At 42.6% G+C, this 17,336-nt stretch overlaps 1 protein-coding gene across 4 annotated transcripts in view; it reads right to left on the bottom strand.

Moving 5' to 3' along the window:
* Positions 1-17,336, bottom strand: part of SMAD1 (SMAD family member 1) — a 51,002-nt gene that overhangs the window by 13,763 nt on the left and 19,903 nt on the right. For 2 of the 4 annotated variants that reach the window (XM_052816690.1, XM_052816675.1), the window contains exons 2-3: positions 14,403-15,026; positions 809-1,066 (exon numbers count right to left, since the gene is read on the bottom strand). In XM_052816690.1, coding sequence (XP_052672650.1) covers positions 809-1,066; positions 14,403-14,802 — 658 coding nt within the window. In that variant the 5' untranslated portion in view covers positions 14,803-15,026. Of the gene's footprint in view, positions 1-808; positions 1,067-14,402; positions 15,027-16,079; positions 16,172-17,336 lie in introns of those variants that run through there. The other 2 variants (XM_052816682.1, XM_052771890.1) reach the window with 2 other exon arrangements.

Here is a 17,336-nt window from a genome sequence, read left to right as displayed (position 1 = left end):
GGATGTTAATTTCATGTAATAGAAAAAAGATTTTTCACAAGTCTGCCGTTTTGTTTACACATGCCCTCCCTCCCTCAGCCCCCAAAGAAAACATGCAAACAGAACATCAGTAAGCATTTGTATGGACTCCTCCTAGCATTTAGATCAAGAAATCTGTCACAGACTGCTTCTGCAGTATTTCTATCCATCTGTATGGAAAGACCAAAAAAAGACAGCTTCACAGAATTTTCTACGGACATCAATCAACAAAGAACAGTTCTTACTTCTTTGACTTCAGGAAGCAAAACAGCATGAGGATTTCTTTTCAGGCCCTTAAGGGATTGTTTTTCAGTTGAAGTATATTTGTTTCTTGAAATTACATCATTATGTGGAGAAAATTTATCAAGTAGCAATAGCATGATCCCCTTGAGAAACATCCTCCTCCTGCAGAACTAAAGCCTTGTGCTGAATTTATGATGATCTCTTTCCTAAGCAAGGATGATCTGTAGCATTACACTTCTTGTGCATTAAACACTATGCTTTGTGGGCTAAACCATTGAACTGATCCCCAAACCATTTTGAATCCCTCCCTTTGCCCCAGAAGAGTTTTACTGTGATGTTTTAACTGTGTTTGAAAGAGGAACAATTATTAAAACCCTCAATATTACTAGACAAAGAGACTACATAGTCTTTATTACTTTGTATCTCTGGGCTTACTATCGAACACAAGTGTTGGTTCGTAATTTGGTATTATTAAGCAAAAAAATCATTATACCAGTGATGTCCAACCACCTTCTCCCTTCTGAAGGGGAAATGAAGTTGACTGTACCTGGCATCTGGAAAGGACTTCCCGGGTCTGAGCTGGCTGGAGAATGCGGGTAGGTGCTACTGCTGCTTCCAGGCGAGTTTGGATAGCTGCTGTTAGGTGAGTGGGGGAACGGGTGACTATTGGGTTGCTGAAAAGAGTCCGGGAAAGTAGCGTTGTGCGGCATGTGGGGCTCATTTTGTCCCAGGTTGCGGAATTGGGCCAAGAGGCTGTGCTGAGGATTGTACTCGCTGTGCCTTGGAACCAGCACCGGAGGAAGGACTGGAAAGGGAGAAAGAGGGAAAAGCCATAGCATTAGAGACTCTGTTCTGAAGGACTAGGCTATACAGGGAAAAAAAACCCCCACATTCTTCCTCCCCTAGGGCATATTCACATCTGTCTTAAAAACAAGGTAGTCAAATCTAGGAGCACATGTCTAAGCAAGAACTCTTTTCCTTACATCCGGTTACTGCATAGCTTGAATTCATAGCGATCGTGCTAGCTACCTGGTTTGCCAGATGGGAGCTTGTTTTCACAGAGGGCCAGTGGAGAAGAGCCAAGAACAAACCGCAATTCTGCATTTTAGTTTTATTCGCACAAAGAAATGCTAGGAAGTAAATGCATTACAATGCTGACATGCAGTTCATTTTGCTGTACTTGTGATCCTGCTAATCACGTAATGGCCTGTAACCCAAAACCTTGCTAATAAGGACAGATATTTTTTCTGAAGACAATACTAATACTAATAGGCCTTGAACTCAGTCTGGTCCCAACAGCTGTAATTTTATTTTTAACCTGGACTATGTTCCTACAAGTTAGTATTAAAACAGTTATTAACTCTTCAAGTCAGTTTACAAAATGTGCAATTTAAACAAAATTATGTAGTTCAAAAAAACCAACTGACAGCAATTGAGCTTCAACTATATGCTACTGTGGGATCAGAGAAACACACATCAGAAACTGCTAGTCTCACCACACTCCCAAGGCCTCCTCACCAGCGGGGAAACAAAGGTCTCTTTTTAACTGGGAATATGAACATGATACCAGATACACTAAGATAAAAGAATCAGCTCTTTTTCCAATGGCTCAGCTTCTATCTTTGCACACCTCACAGCAAAGTCCAAGCTACTCAAAGGATTAAAAGCTAGTATTGTTATAGATTGAGATTCTTGGGTGATGGGGGAAAGAGGAGAGGCAAGGGCAGGGAAAGGGAGATACATGCACAAAGAAGTGGAAGTGAAATAAAAAAGTTATTCCTCTCCACATCCGCCACCCTTCAGCACTTCCATTTCCCAGCTCCATGGCTGAGCAGGACTGGAAGATACCCCCCAGCATAGCCTGCCTGCAGGGGAGGGTGCTGAAAAAAACACAAAAACCAGTGAAAGCAAGTCAGGCTACCATCCCCTCTCCCCAAGACACCTGCCCGGCACACAGAAGAGGAACAGGAGCATGTATACATGACAAGCCTATCCAGACATATCACTCAGATTAAGAAAAGCGTTTTGGAGACAGCTGCTTCACTGAAAGGCTGAATTACAAATTAATTGCAAAAACACCAAAACATCTTGCCAAGACAAACACGTTCTTCCAAGACACTGGGGCATCTTTACTCTTCCAGCACTCTGCTTATACAGAAGCATTCAGATACTTATGTGAGTGTCCTGGAGTCCAAGAGTACCAGGACACTGCTTGATGCACAGACCAGGCCTGAGGTCTAGGTCCATGTTTAAAACAGATACAAAAGGATGCCACGCACAAAACTCACTCACTAGTCCTAAAGCAAGTCGCAGATTAACTGGGGAAAAAAAAAAAAAAAAAGCAGCAGGTTTCCCTTGGCATATGCCTAAGAGAGAAATTAAGCCACCAGATTTTTGCCTGCTAGTGGCATTAATGCATGGAAAGTTTGATCCCAGAAATCTTCACTGAACATACACTGAACACTGTCCACCGCCCCTACTGAAATTAAGGCTGCCCTAAAGATTGAATCTGATGTCTCGCTTTCTTAGAGCAGCTTCACTGAGATTCCAACAGATCTCAAATATTTGAGGCAGATGTCACCCTAAGTAGATTTGTTCAGATGTGAAAATTTTAACCAATTCCACTTTACAAGAAATATATGAAGTTCCTAATTATGGCATTTTCTGAAACAAAACACATCCACCTGCCATTCTATAGAAGTTCTCAACTGCAAAACACTCCAGGAGAAGCTGCATCTCCCTCAGCTATGCAGACTGGTTGCATTAGAGGTAAGGGACTTTCTCACACATCACTGGAAAAAGCCATTAAAAAACCCAAAGAGTTACTCAACATTCAGGTGGACATCACAAATCCCCTCACTGACAACACAGCAAATGTCAAACCCAAGCTCTCTGAATGTTAGGATCTCCCAGAATTAAGCTTGTTCTGTCAAATCTAGCAGTCCTTTTGCAGTGAGGTCAAGCACTATTTAATTGTCATAGTCAACATTTGCTGGGCTAATAAATTACCAGTGAAAAAAGTAACAATGAGATCATGTGTTAAAAAGTATTTTCCCTTTCCTGTCTTTACAATTCTTCCTTACTTTTCCGAGCACTAAAAACACAGCTTTCCTATCTTTTCCCTTCCTATGGATGAAGGTCAAACCATTAACTTTTCTGAAGCTAATTTGTGCAGAAAGTACATCACCTACATTTCCCATCCCCTACCTCACATTGAACAATGACACACATGACATCACAGGAAGCCACACGATTTATAGCACTTTAAAATAGCAGGAGAACAGGATATTTTCTGTATGTTTTCTGTAATTAAAATAAAGCAGTGCCAGATTTTCCCAAGGTATATATGCATGTTTCCTCCTGTTGGGCAGAACCACTGGTGAAGTTTAGGACTCAAAATAAGAACAAGTCTCCTCTTCCTAGCTCTCCCTCACACAAACCTATACTTTTTGTCCAGCTACTTCAACCTCAAATGATTAAATGCCAACTTCTTCAAAATACACATGGAAAAGGGGGAAGGGGGGAAAAGAATACAACTGGTATTGATACAGCACAACTAGTCTCAAAAATATCATTGCAGAATTTACTTTGAGTGCTGCCCCTAATTCACATCCTCCCTGCATACATACAACCTTAAACGAGGAGGAAAAACCCTGGAAGGCCACATCAGGTGGGGCAGAGACTACAGTGCTCCAATTAGTGCAACTCCAAGACAGTCACTCACTGCCATAACCTGATCTCTCTGCAGCTCACGGGCTTGTTTGCAGACTAGTTGCTCCTACCGGAGTCACAGGGGAGTTAATCTAAATGCTGTTCACTCAGGAGTGAAGACATGAGCAGGGACTGGGCCCTCCACAAGTACAGAAGGATGCCAGGAGTTCAAAACTTAAAGGGGAATGCATACCCTTCTTGCTCCCCTTGCCCCTGTGTAAGGCACTGAGCTTCTGGTCAGGTTGCAGACCTCAACCATATGGAATAACAAATTACTGAGGCTCAGTACAGCAGGGGAGGAGGCCAATCTCTGTTGCAGCTGCCAGCTCCAGGAAGAGGTATAATTGAAGGAGAGAAAGCATGAGAGTGTTACTCTGGGCTAAGCCAGCACACCTGTTGCTACAAAAATAATGAAGCAGTGCACATCTTTGCTGTGCAGATCTCCGCAGGATGCTGCTTTAACAGTTTGCAGACAGAATTTCTCCCTTTGTCTCTACCTTCTTCAGCGGAAGGGAACACGGATTCCAAAAAAATCAGATAAGATTTTAAAAAATTATCATTGTTTCTATTCAGTAGGGATACATATATTTAAATGAAACATATTATTAAATACACGGTTGTCTAAAAAAAGCTAGTGCAACAGATTTGCAGATTCAACCTCATTAAACTGGTTAAAACCAGTTAATGGAGTAGAACCACAAGTCATCTGACAGCTTGATTTCTATACTTTCTCAAACACCAGACTAAAAGGTTTTATGGGCTATACCATGGCTAAATTTTGCTCCAAGATTTTGTGTCAATGTGGACCTGCAGTTGGGAGTTAATACACAACTACTAGAGGTAATGCTACTAGTAGTGGTTGAAGAGGAAGATAAATCACCTGGAAGTCAGGCTGGGTATGTTTGTGGAACTGTAGCTAAGAAGAGATCCTGTATCTGTCAAGACAGCCTGGGAATTGGGTAGCTTGTTTTTACCATGCAAATAATACCCAGAGTATGCCCGCACCAAACAAGCGGAGCTGTATTAAAGAAATTACAGCTACAGGGCAATTTAACCCACAGGCGTATTTCATCTAAGAGCCAAGAATGCCAAAAATATAGAAGATAGACCAAAGACAACCTGGCTGTTCAGATAAGTGTTCCAACTAACCACACCAAGAAAGAAATACTTTTATGAAAAGGTAATGGTGGCCTTTGAAGAAAGCTACTGATCTCTACTCTTTGTATCTCGAGCATGTCATCCTGTTCGGAAAACTAACAGGTGTGCTGTCCTAGAGTAAAGATTTTCTTGGTTTTCTTTTTTGTTCTATTTTCACATTCCAGAGATAATGATTTTAGCAAACATAGAAGGGCTCCAATTTATGAATACAACTTCTTTTTTTTTTTCTAAAGTTTCTCTTTTAAAAAAAAAAAACCACCCTAATCCAAGCCAAAGGACCTGCTGTACTTTCAAAGTAGCATATTTTCTATCCAGATGGGTTTTGGTTATCTTACACAAGCCCAGATGACAGCTAGTTTCCCTCAAGGGCTCTTTTTTTATCCCCTTTGCACGTTACATGATGATTTGGGTAGGTATCTCTCTTTCCATGTCTGGAAATTGAAAGACCAAGTAATGAAATACAAGGGGCCACATATAAGAAAGCAGACTTTGATCATCTTTCCTTGCCAAAGTAGATTCTACTACTTCTGTGAGCTTTATAAAATAAAATAAAAAAAAAAAAAAGAAAGAGATGAGCAATTGCTGCTGCACTTTCTGCTCTTAAAAATCATGACGACTTGGTCAACGTATGTTCTGTCGGAGGGTTTGTACAGGCTTATATCACAACAGGGCCCTCAGCCCTAATGAAGACCTGAGGGCACTATCATTACATAGTGCACTTTAATTTCCAAGCATCATATAGCTGTATTTTCATATGAATTTATGCAAAGCCACTTATGTTTTACTAGAAAAATAGAACTGTGGGTCGGGAAGGAGGGAAATCCTCACACACCACTTCGTGCTATCTGGAAATGGGTATGAAAACATGGGGTGGAGGGAGGAACTTGCAGGTTGTACTGCATACTCTAGATAGAAAATCCTGCAAAGATGAAGTTGTAAGAAAAAATGAAAAGTTAGGAGAACGAAAAAACCAAACAAACAACCCCCCCCCCAAAAAAACCCCAACACAAACCCCCTAAAACACAGCAGCAGTGTTAAACTAACAAATTTCAACCCTCCTAAAGACTCCTAGCTTAATTTCCTGCCTTTGAGGCCACAGCAGCTGAAGTTGGCTGTGGCATCCTGGTGAGCAGTCCAGTCCCGCAGTGGGAACAGAACAGGTACCAGCGTATGCTCAGCTGAACGTGCTTTGTTTTGCTTGCTGTCTGTAGCATTAGAGAGTCACTGAAGCATGCTGACTGAAAAGGTCTTGCCAAGATCTTGCTTGTAAACAATAAGACACCAAGTAGAAAGAAAAGTTTTAATGTCATTAGGTTTTCCCGTGTTGCCTAAAACAAGACCTGGCAAAATTAAATATTGTTTGACCAGAGGACAAGTTCTCACATACAAAGACACTTACGTGTCTACACTTAGGATAGAGTTTACTCTTGGTTAAAAAAAAAAAATTAATAGTGTTGTGGCAAAAGCAATCTCTAAGGCTAGAGCTAGCTACTTTATGTTGTTCCAATACCACCTGGCTTAAGCAAGGCTGTGCTACTGGCTGTGGTAGCATGGCTTGCTTTACTGTGTTCTCAAAAGCAGAAATGCCAGCCTTTTAGACTTTTGCTCCAAACCTATGTTCTAGTAATTGCAAGTGAAAAGTCTCAATAATAGCTATTCAGCAGCCTGTTTGGGGGGACAGACGGACAAACGTGCCACTTTTTATTCCAGGAGAAAGCTGAGAGCTGTCTTGTTTTCCCAACTCTCAATTTTATTTTGCAGTTTCAGTAGACCCCACAGCTTGATTTGTCATTTTACATAGTTACAACTGAAGACTTGCTTTACTGGCTTTACTTTTACATCAGACATCTGGTCTAAATGCATTTGGCAAGTAATATTAGTACATTTCCTGCATTACAATATTCAGCTAACAGATTTTATTTGCGGATGCTCTGATAAGCTAACATTTTGATTAAACTGACATTTGTCAAGGCCAATTTCAGAATTTGATACTAATTGTATGCACATTAGTGAAGGAGTCCTTGTAAGCGGATTTGGGGGGAGAAGCAGTCCTGATACAGGAGGAAGTTACAGTGTGATAGTGTATATTAACTCAGACATTTACACAGACCAGAGTTCAAATTACCTGTACAAAAGCCACAGTCACTGTCCCACTGAGTAGGTTAAAACTTGGAAGTCTGGTCTTTTAAGTCAGAAGAAACACCTGAATCTGGTTAATTTTAAAGAAAAAAAAAAGAGACACCAACATATATCCTTCTTGACAACTTATATCCCTTTATTGCAGCTCATTTTTCTGACACGTGGTGAGGTTAGACAAGGAAAACCCTGTTGTTAGACCATTCCCTCCTTTCTGGCTCCCTATTTCAATTCCTCTCCCCCCGGTCAGCTTGGTGGGGAATTTTAGAACCGAATTCTGCTAAACTAGAATGAGGAAAGTTTTATACTACTTGCCAAGCAAACTGACAGTTGCTTGCTATTTTGGGGAACCATCCTATAATTGTGCCCACCTGTTGTAGCATGCTATTTTTAAAGTTACGCCCAACAGCAGTGTTACACAGTGATACAGCAAGACTTCTCAGCAACAACACTCTCTGCTCCCTCACCTCCCAGCCTGCAGACGTGCAGAAATCGTGCTAGGGAAATCACGCAGGAACAAGGATTTTTCTAACTTGGTTCTACATGTTAACTCCGAAGAGATGCACTGGTTTTCCCCTCCCTTACAACCCCCAGTGCAGCTTCCCTTTCGCCTTCTCTCCCCCAGCCCATCTCCCCCGCCCTCCGATGCCTGGTGCTGCCAGCATTATCCTCTGCCAGGCCTGGTGCTGTGGGAATCGTGCTGGCAGCTGCTCCGCTGGGCTCCCTCCAGCCCAGGCCATCAAAGCTCTCCCATCTGGCTCCAAACGGCGTGGAGGCTCTCATGCTGACCCCTGTTCTCCCAGGTGCTGGGGGGTGGGAGCCACCAAGCAAGTCCTGGGACCCCCAAAAACCCCAGGCAGGCAAGCTCGCAGTCCCAAAGGGACTTGCTGCTTACTCCCAACTTTTCCCTCCCTGCTCCAATTTTGATCTGGACAGACTCGCTGCACCTGCCAATTTGATGGTCCCAGGAGCTGCGTTTGAACCCTGCTGCTTGCAGAAAGTAGCATTAGCAATCTGACAGGTGACCCACCACAACAGGTTGTGTCAGGTTTGAAGCGCAGGGGGAGTACGCCGTGATGGGTTTTTAAAGATCCTCTTCTCGATTTACCCTGTCTAGAAACAGTTTGGGAATATTAATTTTATATGTAATGATCCTAGGCTGGTCAACTACAGGGGGACAAGATGGGGATGACTGACCGACCCATTTCATTTTTCTGTAAAGTACCTAAAGAGAGAGCACTCACAAGCATGACCAGACCAATATACACAACCAAACATCTGTGCGATTTCAAATGGCATTATAAAGCTCCTTTAAACATGCCTTATTTTCCTTTCACTGGGGACCAGAGCTGCAGCGCTGGACAGGAGAGCATTCAAGGAGCATTTACTTCCAGGACCACGTGAGTCTAAACCTGCCTTATCCAGGATTTCCACCATTTCAAGTTTCTTTCTGCACCCCTGGTGCCTGCCATAGGTGTGCAGCCTTATGGAGACTCACTTAGAGCAAACAGCAGAGGAGATCAAAGACAAATGTGAAAACAATCAGGTTAAAGTCATAGGCAAGGAGTCCATGCCGGGAGCAAAAACAGCACGACACACCTACCTCTCTCCTCAGAGCCTGGGGACCTGGCCTGCTCTTGTGGCAAAAAACAGCTATACATTTAGGTAAAACGTTTCTTGCCAAACCCAAGCTTGCTGAAGCAGACATCCACTTCAAATTCATGGTTATAATGGAAAGGAACATCATGATCTTTAGGCAGAATTGAAAATTCAACCATTCTGACAGTGTATTTGTCCACATCACGAAAAAGCAACTGCTACTCCGCCCCCGATTTGGGTGGAACACGGGCACCATCAGCTTCATAAAGCCCCTTGATGTAGAGCAGACTGCAGCCAGCTCTCCAAGCGAAGCTTAACAGAGGAAAATCATCCAGCCTTTTTTATCTACATGTTATTGGGAACTGCAAAAAAACCTGCACAAGTGTAGTTATTTTCTGCCTCCAAGTGGCTGTGCTAATGGGCTGATCCATGCAACTGGAATATTTCAGAGGACAGATCAGCTGCTTCTGGACTGACCGGTTTTAGTACCCTGGGCACCGCATGCTTCAAACACAGCGGAGCATCAGTAAGCACCTCCAGAAATCAAAAAGTTAACAACTGCATTTCCCAAGGTAGGTTTAAGCTCAGTCAAATCAATGAAGAGTCGGTTTCTCCCAAGCCTGACCCCTGAGGAGGTATCAGCAGATTCTGGACACTCTCAGGAGACAGCATTCAGTTGCTGGGTCAGGGGTAGCCATTTACATAAACACTCCGCACTTTCAACCACTTCCACACATGAAGCATAAAAGAGAAGTTAATTCCCCTTTTGCCTCCCTTGTAACATACTATAAACTCAAATCCTCTTTAACCTGGCATGCTGATGAGCAAAGATGCTTACTAGAGGCAAAGGAACACAATTCCGCATCAGATGGAAGTGAAAGCTAGTGTTCACTAGTACTTTAAGAAAATGAAATACTCAGTTTCTTCATCTTCCTTCCTTCCTTCTAGCTAAGGCAAAAGAACTGAACCTCCTCCCAAAAAGCCATATTAGAGGTGTGATTTATTATTATTTTTTTAATAGCAGTGTCAATTTAAGCACCTCTTCATCCTCCCTGCTTCCTATCCCATTCCTTTTGTTTTGCTGTTAGAGCAAACGGGATCCAGGCTTAAAAAACGAGTGTTTTTTCCCCTGAATTCTGGATGACATTTTTCACCTGATCCCATTGACATAACTGAGGACAGAGGCAAGCGACAGAGGCTGTATCTCCACAGACACCAAAGGAATAAAAGAAGGGAAGGAAGCATCTCAGGAGGGACTTCCAAATGTCATTTCACACATTCTCCAACAAAACCTGAGAGGTCATTTGTGGCATTTTCAGAGATGAGGAACATTGTGTTCACTTTTTCCTCACAGCTTCTATGTATGCTCTACACCTAATTATTTCTCAAGTCTTGATCATACTTAAGGATGGTCCTAAACCAGGTTATGAGCCTGATTTCCAGATATCTCTAAACCAATAAATAAAACCAAGGAGAAAAAGCAGATTCAGCCAAGTGAGCACACCAGTTCAGCTGAGCATGCCAGTTTTTAAAAGGCATCAAATTCATACCCTGCCCTCCTTAATTAAAAGCTTTGCTTTGCCTTGCCAAGGGAGAAATTTGACAGCCATTAACTACCCTGCACCAGAAATAATTCTGCACACAACAGAAGTACAAAACAGCAGCAGTGAGCTACTGTAACACATCTCAAGGAGATACTTCTTCCTGGCAGTCGAGTACAAGGTTGTATTCCCATCCTCAGCAACAAAACAGCCTCTACTTTCTCCTCTCATTTCCCACCACCTCCACTCCTTTCCCACATGTTGTCCGCAGGGCTGTGTTGGTACAGATGTTCCCGCAGCCACGTGGCGAGCCCTGGTGCTGCTCTGATCAGCCTGGAAGATAACACAGCAGGGGAAGGAAAAAGTGACTGTGATCTGGTTCAGCACAAGGCCATGCTAACAGCTGTGCTGGCACAACACAGCAAGCAGAAGCTGTTTATGCACCCCGCCACAGATCGGGTCTCCATCACCTGGGGGGGGCAGCTTGCTGATCCCAGGCTGACCGAGTGTCACACCGTCGCAGGAAGGCCACCCTTCCTGGCCTCCACCCTGTGCCCCCACCGCTGCCGTGCCCCCGTCTGACTCCGCAGCCAGCGAGCCAAGGGCACCGAGCTTGCCAAGCTAACCATGCCAAAAAGTAGTGTTCTGTCTTCAGTTTTCTTGATCAACTCACCGCAGGATCAGATAGGCACCCGTGCCTGTGCAGAGCCTCTAGGACAGGTTGGACACGAATACGGTACCACCACATCACACCCACATGCCTGCCAGATGCCACGTTCCCCTCCTTGTGCAGGGGCAGCAGCACAGCCTGGGCTCAGGGACACCTGGGAGGCTCCCTGTTGGAGAGTGCTGATAGTTTTCTACCTTCTCTCGACTGTTTACAACCAGTTCCTATCTAGCCTGGCTAACAGAAAAATCTTGTTTGGATTCAGGTGTAGCTTTGTAGCTGGCAGACACACCACAGCGTGCCAACTCTCACGTTTTCCAAGCTTATCTTCTCAAGCTAAACAGCAAGGACGGAATAAGGAATCACGGCAGAAAAATCCATGCATTCCCCTGGCACCATGAAAACTGAGACGCATCCATAGCACTAATTTCCTACCATCGAGCATTACCCGATTTTATGTATTTGAGGATTTACCGCTAACCCGTTCCTCAAAACTTACACAACACTGAAACAAATCACACGACAACCAGCAGAAGAGTGAATATATAGATGCCATCCCATGCACACACCATATGTTGCAGCTCTGCACAAAGCAGCTAAATACAGATCACGCTGTCAAGCAGAGACAGAATTTCAGGATGTACCTTGCACACAAAACGCGCCTCGTACACAATCTGAGCTTCCAAATTTGTTTTGTCAAGAGAAAGTACATTTCTAAGCCTCCTGGCTGCAATGATAGCCTTGGAAACACAAACCTTGATATCTGCTGGAGTCAGAAACAGTGACTCATGCATGAATTCCCACTATCCATTAATCTCAAGGCATAAGCACTTACGCAGCAATAATTGTGTTTTAATGTCCTGGCAAAAATGGGAAAAAACGGTTAGCAGAATTTGGGAGTGACTATCAGGAAACAAAGATAAAGATGACGCTTGAAGGACAGCAAGAACAAGGAATGGACAGGAAAAAAAGAAGTCATAAGCTATGAAGCACAGCTCTCCAAGCCAAACGAGAGTTCAGCTACCACCTGTTTCCAAAAGCCACATTTTCCCACTCATCTCCATGCAATATCCCTCAAAACAATGGCACATCTGTGCCTGACTAAATATAAACCCCTCCTACTTTACATATCCAGCCAGAAACCTCAGTAAAAATACAGTGGGCTTCAATCCCACTCTTGCACTTTGGTAAGCTGTTAAAAGTTCAAGACATAATTTCAGCATGCCTATAACATTGTACCTCCAGACCCTGATTTAACAGAGCACCTCAGCAGAAGTGAATGCTACCTCCTGGTCAGCAGCCACGTCCAGAACATTTTAAGAGGCTAGAGCAGCACATTGAGCTTCTGAAAGACTGAATACTTCTGTCAGCTCTGTCAAACTGACTACAGCCCCTAACGCTTACAAGAAAACTGCCCAGTTGCCTATTAGGCAATTGACAAAGAATATCTAGTTTTTCCTGAAGAAGGATACTCTCTGGACAAAAGGGGAAGCATTTTATTTCTACCATCTCCACTTGATTAAGTTACTGTTTTGGATTTTTTTTCCAGCAAAATTTCTGTAGCTACATGAATGTAGAGATTTTTATCTCATCCAAAAACAATTAAAGAGCAATCCAGAATTCAGGCTTACAGTTAATAACTTTTTGCTCCATTTCCCAAATACAAAATTCATAAGATGACTTAACACCCAAACCCTAGCTTTCCAACCACTTAAACTACTTAGCAGCACTCAGCTAAAATGTACATTTTAGTTAGACACCTTTTGAAAGTTTTATTGTAGTTTTATCTTGCACATCTCATTGAATTGACAGGGCATTTACAAATACCTGTTTTTAAATATGGTATAAATGGTCCAAATTAGAACATTCTCAAACTCAGTAATTGTTTCCAAGATTAAAGGAAAATGAGTTAGAACATGTCATTTGACATTACAGTAACAGTGAGAGCCCAACTGTTGCTCAATCTGATGGAAACAGATGTCTTTCAGGAACCTTAATTTTCAGTATTTTGGAATACTGAATGCAAGCAACTAGCACAAACATATGCAGACAGCTAGCAGTACAAGGACACGACTATTTTACTATCCCACTTCTGCTTAAAATGAAATTGTTAAGAATTTTAACATTTGTTTTTATTTTAAAATTTTTAAGAACTGTTTTTCCAGTGCAGAGTTCCTTCATTCAAGCTTCTGCTGCATAAATACATAAATTATGGGCATCACCTCTGTCATTCACATGATTTCCAAGTCAATACTGACACACTGAAGGGAAATATTTAACATCTAGATATGCTCTATGTGTTGCAGAACCAAGACAAATGCAATTTCCATCCACAGAAAACAATCTTGCAACAATCTTATTTCCACTGCAGTTCTTAAGGTGTCCATGCCACTCTGCAGAGACAGCTTCACAGTTTATGAAATGCCTAACACAGATGGACTTCCCAAATATAAACCAGGGAAGTCCACCCACGCCTGCAGTGCATTTCTGCAGATGTTGCTGTACAGCCTCACAAGTAGCTGGAGACCAGTGTAGATATATCCAAGCACATTTCATCTTAGTCCCTGGAAGTATTCCCTGATAATAAACTTGCATAAGTAAAATTAAGCACAGATTTATCAAAAAGACATTTGGCCTTTGAATAGGAGACAGAGAGAATGGGTTGCACCCTAAAAAAGAAGTGGGAAAGCAGGTAACAGGTAAGCAAACTGCGCTTACAGAAGAGCTGACAGTAAAACTTCACGTACAATCAAACATTGCTATCAAAGCTTTAAGTTGAGGGGATTATATTCTGCTGTCTAAAAATCACAGTCTTTTCAAAAGGCCAAAATTGTGGGAGATCCTGAAGACAATATTATCTTCTGGAGAATGAAGAAACAAAAGTGATAGAAGTGAAATAATAATTTGGAAAGAATAAGAATACTACTACCACAGTATGTCAGAATGATTTTCATGCACAGACTGCAATAATCCTTTACATTAGCTTGCAGTGTTCCATACAGATTCATTGATCCGCACAATCCAGTGAAAAACAAATGAACTGAAGGATAGCAGTCACCAGCATAACCAGGTGATAGCAGGGCCATCAGCTTGAGACATTACTAAGACTATGCCTCTGTATAGCGATAAAACATTTACGCAAGTGAAGCATTTGCCATGTGAAAGGGAGAACTGCTAATTAATGCTTACGTCCAGATAAACTGCAGAAGAAGAATCTGACATGTGCAAACAGCCACTTTTGCTTATTTAAGCTGATGAGTCACATGATTCATTGCCATACTTTGCATTGTTCAGATAAGGTGTAAAGGTACAAACAAGGAAGAACCTACCAGGACTCTCTACCCGCTTGTAGTGGTAGGGATTGATGCAAACCTCCTTCTGTTTTGAACCAAAGGGAAACTCACAGCATTCCAGTGGTTTCAGTTCGTGATGGCTCTGCAGGTCCGGCCAGCGCCACACTCTACAGTAAATTACATGCGGTAGCCCTTTCCGGTGCGAAACCTGAAGCCTGCCATCCAAGGAACGAGGAATTGTGACACAGTTGCTGGGCTGACCAGGACAGCTTAACGCTTTTTCCAGCTCCTCCATAGCACCTTTTTTCTTCTTCAGTTTTTTCACTAATGCATCAACAGCTTTCTCTGCCCATTTTTCTTCTTCGTCCCCCTGCTTCCATCCCAACAGCCTCTTCACTGCTGGGCTGGTGAAGGAGAATAAACTTGTCACATTCATGGTGACCTCACTGTGGTGATACCACAGAACCAAGCGGGAGAGACTGTCCTGTTCTTCCACCACCAGCAGGGTACAGCAGATTGTGTCAGTAGTCAAAAGCAGCCCGTATCAAATAATTCCGGTCCTTTCTCCTTTTCAGTCCTCCAGTCCCAGGAAGGCAGCGCTGACATCCCCTCTTGATGAACACAACCTTCTCATTGCTCTAAAACCTTCTGGCCGAGAACCTGCAGCAGAATATCAGAGGGAAAGAAAAAAAGGATTTTACCTTTTAAATTAACATAGAGCAGTTAAAAACATCCCCCCCTCAACCCACAAGAGTGGTGACACCAAAAACCAACTAAACACAACAAAAAAAACAACAAAGTGTTGACAGCCTCCAGAACTGGACTCAAGGCACATGTGATGAAGACTTTTAAGCAGCGAGGCCTGCTGCTGAACCCCATATATCCCTCTCCCCAAACCAGCCCTGAATAAATGAGGTGATCACCCTGGAAAATAATGACACGGCATAAACAAAACCAAAAGAGGTTGGGGAGGGGGGATTAGCAGGAGGAGAGGACAAGGGGTAGAGGTAGGTGGTGGGACAATTCCCCATCAGCTCAGTTCCATCATCCAATTTGCTGTGTGGCCTCAGTGATTTTTGTGCCACGCAGCAAGGGGGACAGCAACTGCATTTGCCAGCTTCAAACAATACTTCTGCTTGGTGCCCAAGCATAGCCTTAGTTAATATTGTGAGAAGCTTGATAGAAAAAGCCAAAATACAAGAAGACATGGCTGTATTCCCATACATACTCCACAAAAGGGCAAGGGTCCTGTATTAGAAATGTAGTTCACATTAACTTCAGCCTAAAACAGTCCCTTAGATTTCATCTTTCACCATTAAGTGTGAAGGGCACTCCCCTCTGCCTATCAGCTGTTGCAACCTTAATCAGGAAAACATCCCAAGGAACCAGTGCAAGATCACAAGCTCTCTAATTTATTTCAGAGAGCAGCTAGAAGCAATATGCCCCAACAGCACTGTGCTACCTAGCCCTCTCCAAACAGCCAGTGATGCAGCTCAAAAAATCACTGCACTAGACTTGTGCATACCAGGATCTGAAACAAAAACAGGTCAGTTTCACCTCCAACTTACTTTGAGGAACAAACCAAAAGAGAAAGAAAACTAGAAAGATCCTTGCCCTCACCCATCTCACATGAGAAAGAGAACTCCCTCTCCCAACCGCACTAAAAAGCCCTCACAGCTCATAAACAGACTGTGTGGGAAAGATATCATTAACTTACTTCACCGATTACATCCTGACCCTTCCTGTTGCAATGCCTGCCTGAGGTACTCAAGGACACACGAAGGACTGGGAAGGAGGAGGAAGTCCCGATAAGAGGATTTTAGATGGGAAGACATGGTACAGGGATGAAGCGATGTGTGAAGAGGAGGAGGAACTCCACATATAAAGAAGCCCCGGCTGCGAGCAGCAAGTTTTATACTTGCCCAGGCTGGGAGCAGGCAAAAGACTCTGCTGAGGGAAGCAGAAGAGACCCTGTGCTGGCAGGGTGGGGAAGATGAGACAAAGAGCACTAAACCACTGATTTTCAAACAGAGCATGAAGACAGACAGGAAACATATCCTGCACTGGATACCAACAGGTTGCAGAGGAAGGGGGAAGGGGAAAAGGATATGAATGTTTTTGTTGCCATCAGAAAGACACAAAAAACCCAACCAATCAGCAACCTGTACACACACAGAATAGGTGTCAGCACACCCGCATCAGACAGAATTTCATAGTTATACTACAAAAAGATTGCAGATCTTAAAATTGTAAATGCTATGCCACACTTAACCTCTTGACTATCACACACTGTAATGGTTTCATCGTGTACCACTATACTTGAAGTACTTTAAGCTGAAAACCATCCACTTGATTCAAATTAATTTGTCACTAAAACAATTACCTAATTGCAAAGGTTCAGTTTTATTAGGCTGAATGCATAAACTACAAGACACAGACCGTGTCTACCTGCACTTCGTACTAATACTTCCCATTCCTTTTATGCTAAGAATTGTATTTGAAATAATAATGTCAATGCAGTGGAAGATTTGCATGAGCCTGAGGCAAATTTAAGAATTTCTTTTGTTACCTAGGCGTGTACTATATTGTTAAATGAACTGGAACTCCATTACTGTCACTGACTGTACCCCAGGTACACTTTATCCTTAGACACACTGTAAAGTGCTCTATTAAAATGCTGTGCTATTTTAAGAACGGTATTACCAGAACCCCAGTACATGTGCTTCAAATGTGTTTGTAAGTAACAGAGGTATTCTCAACTCATATATAGTCTGTATCTCAATAGATATTCTAAGTATCTTTTTTCTGTATCATTCAAACAAAAGATACAAGTTCCACACACAAAAGTTACAAGTTCCAGTGGTATATCAGGAAGTAATCAAGCTTTCTACTTCACATCCATTTGAATTAAATGAAAAATATTTAAAAGACTCAAGTTGAAGTTCTAAAAAAAAAAAAAAAAAAAAGTAC

This window comes from Harpia harpyja, chromosome 2, assembly GCF_026419915.1.
Source record: "Harpia harpyja isolate bHarHar1 chromosome 2, bHarHar1 primary haplotype, whole genome shotgun sequence".
Taxonomy (NCBI): domain Eukaryota; kingdom Metazoa; phylum Chordata; class Aves; order Accipitriformes; family Accipitridae; genus Harpia; species Harpia harpyja.
This window is presented reverse-complemented; position numbering and strand designations above follow the sequence as displayed.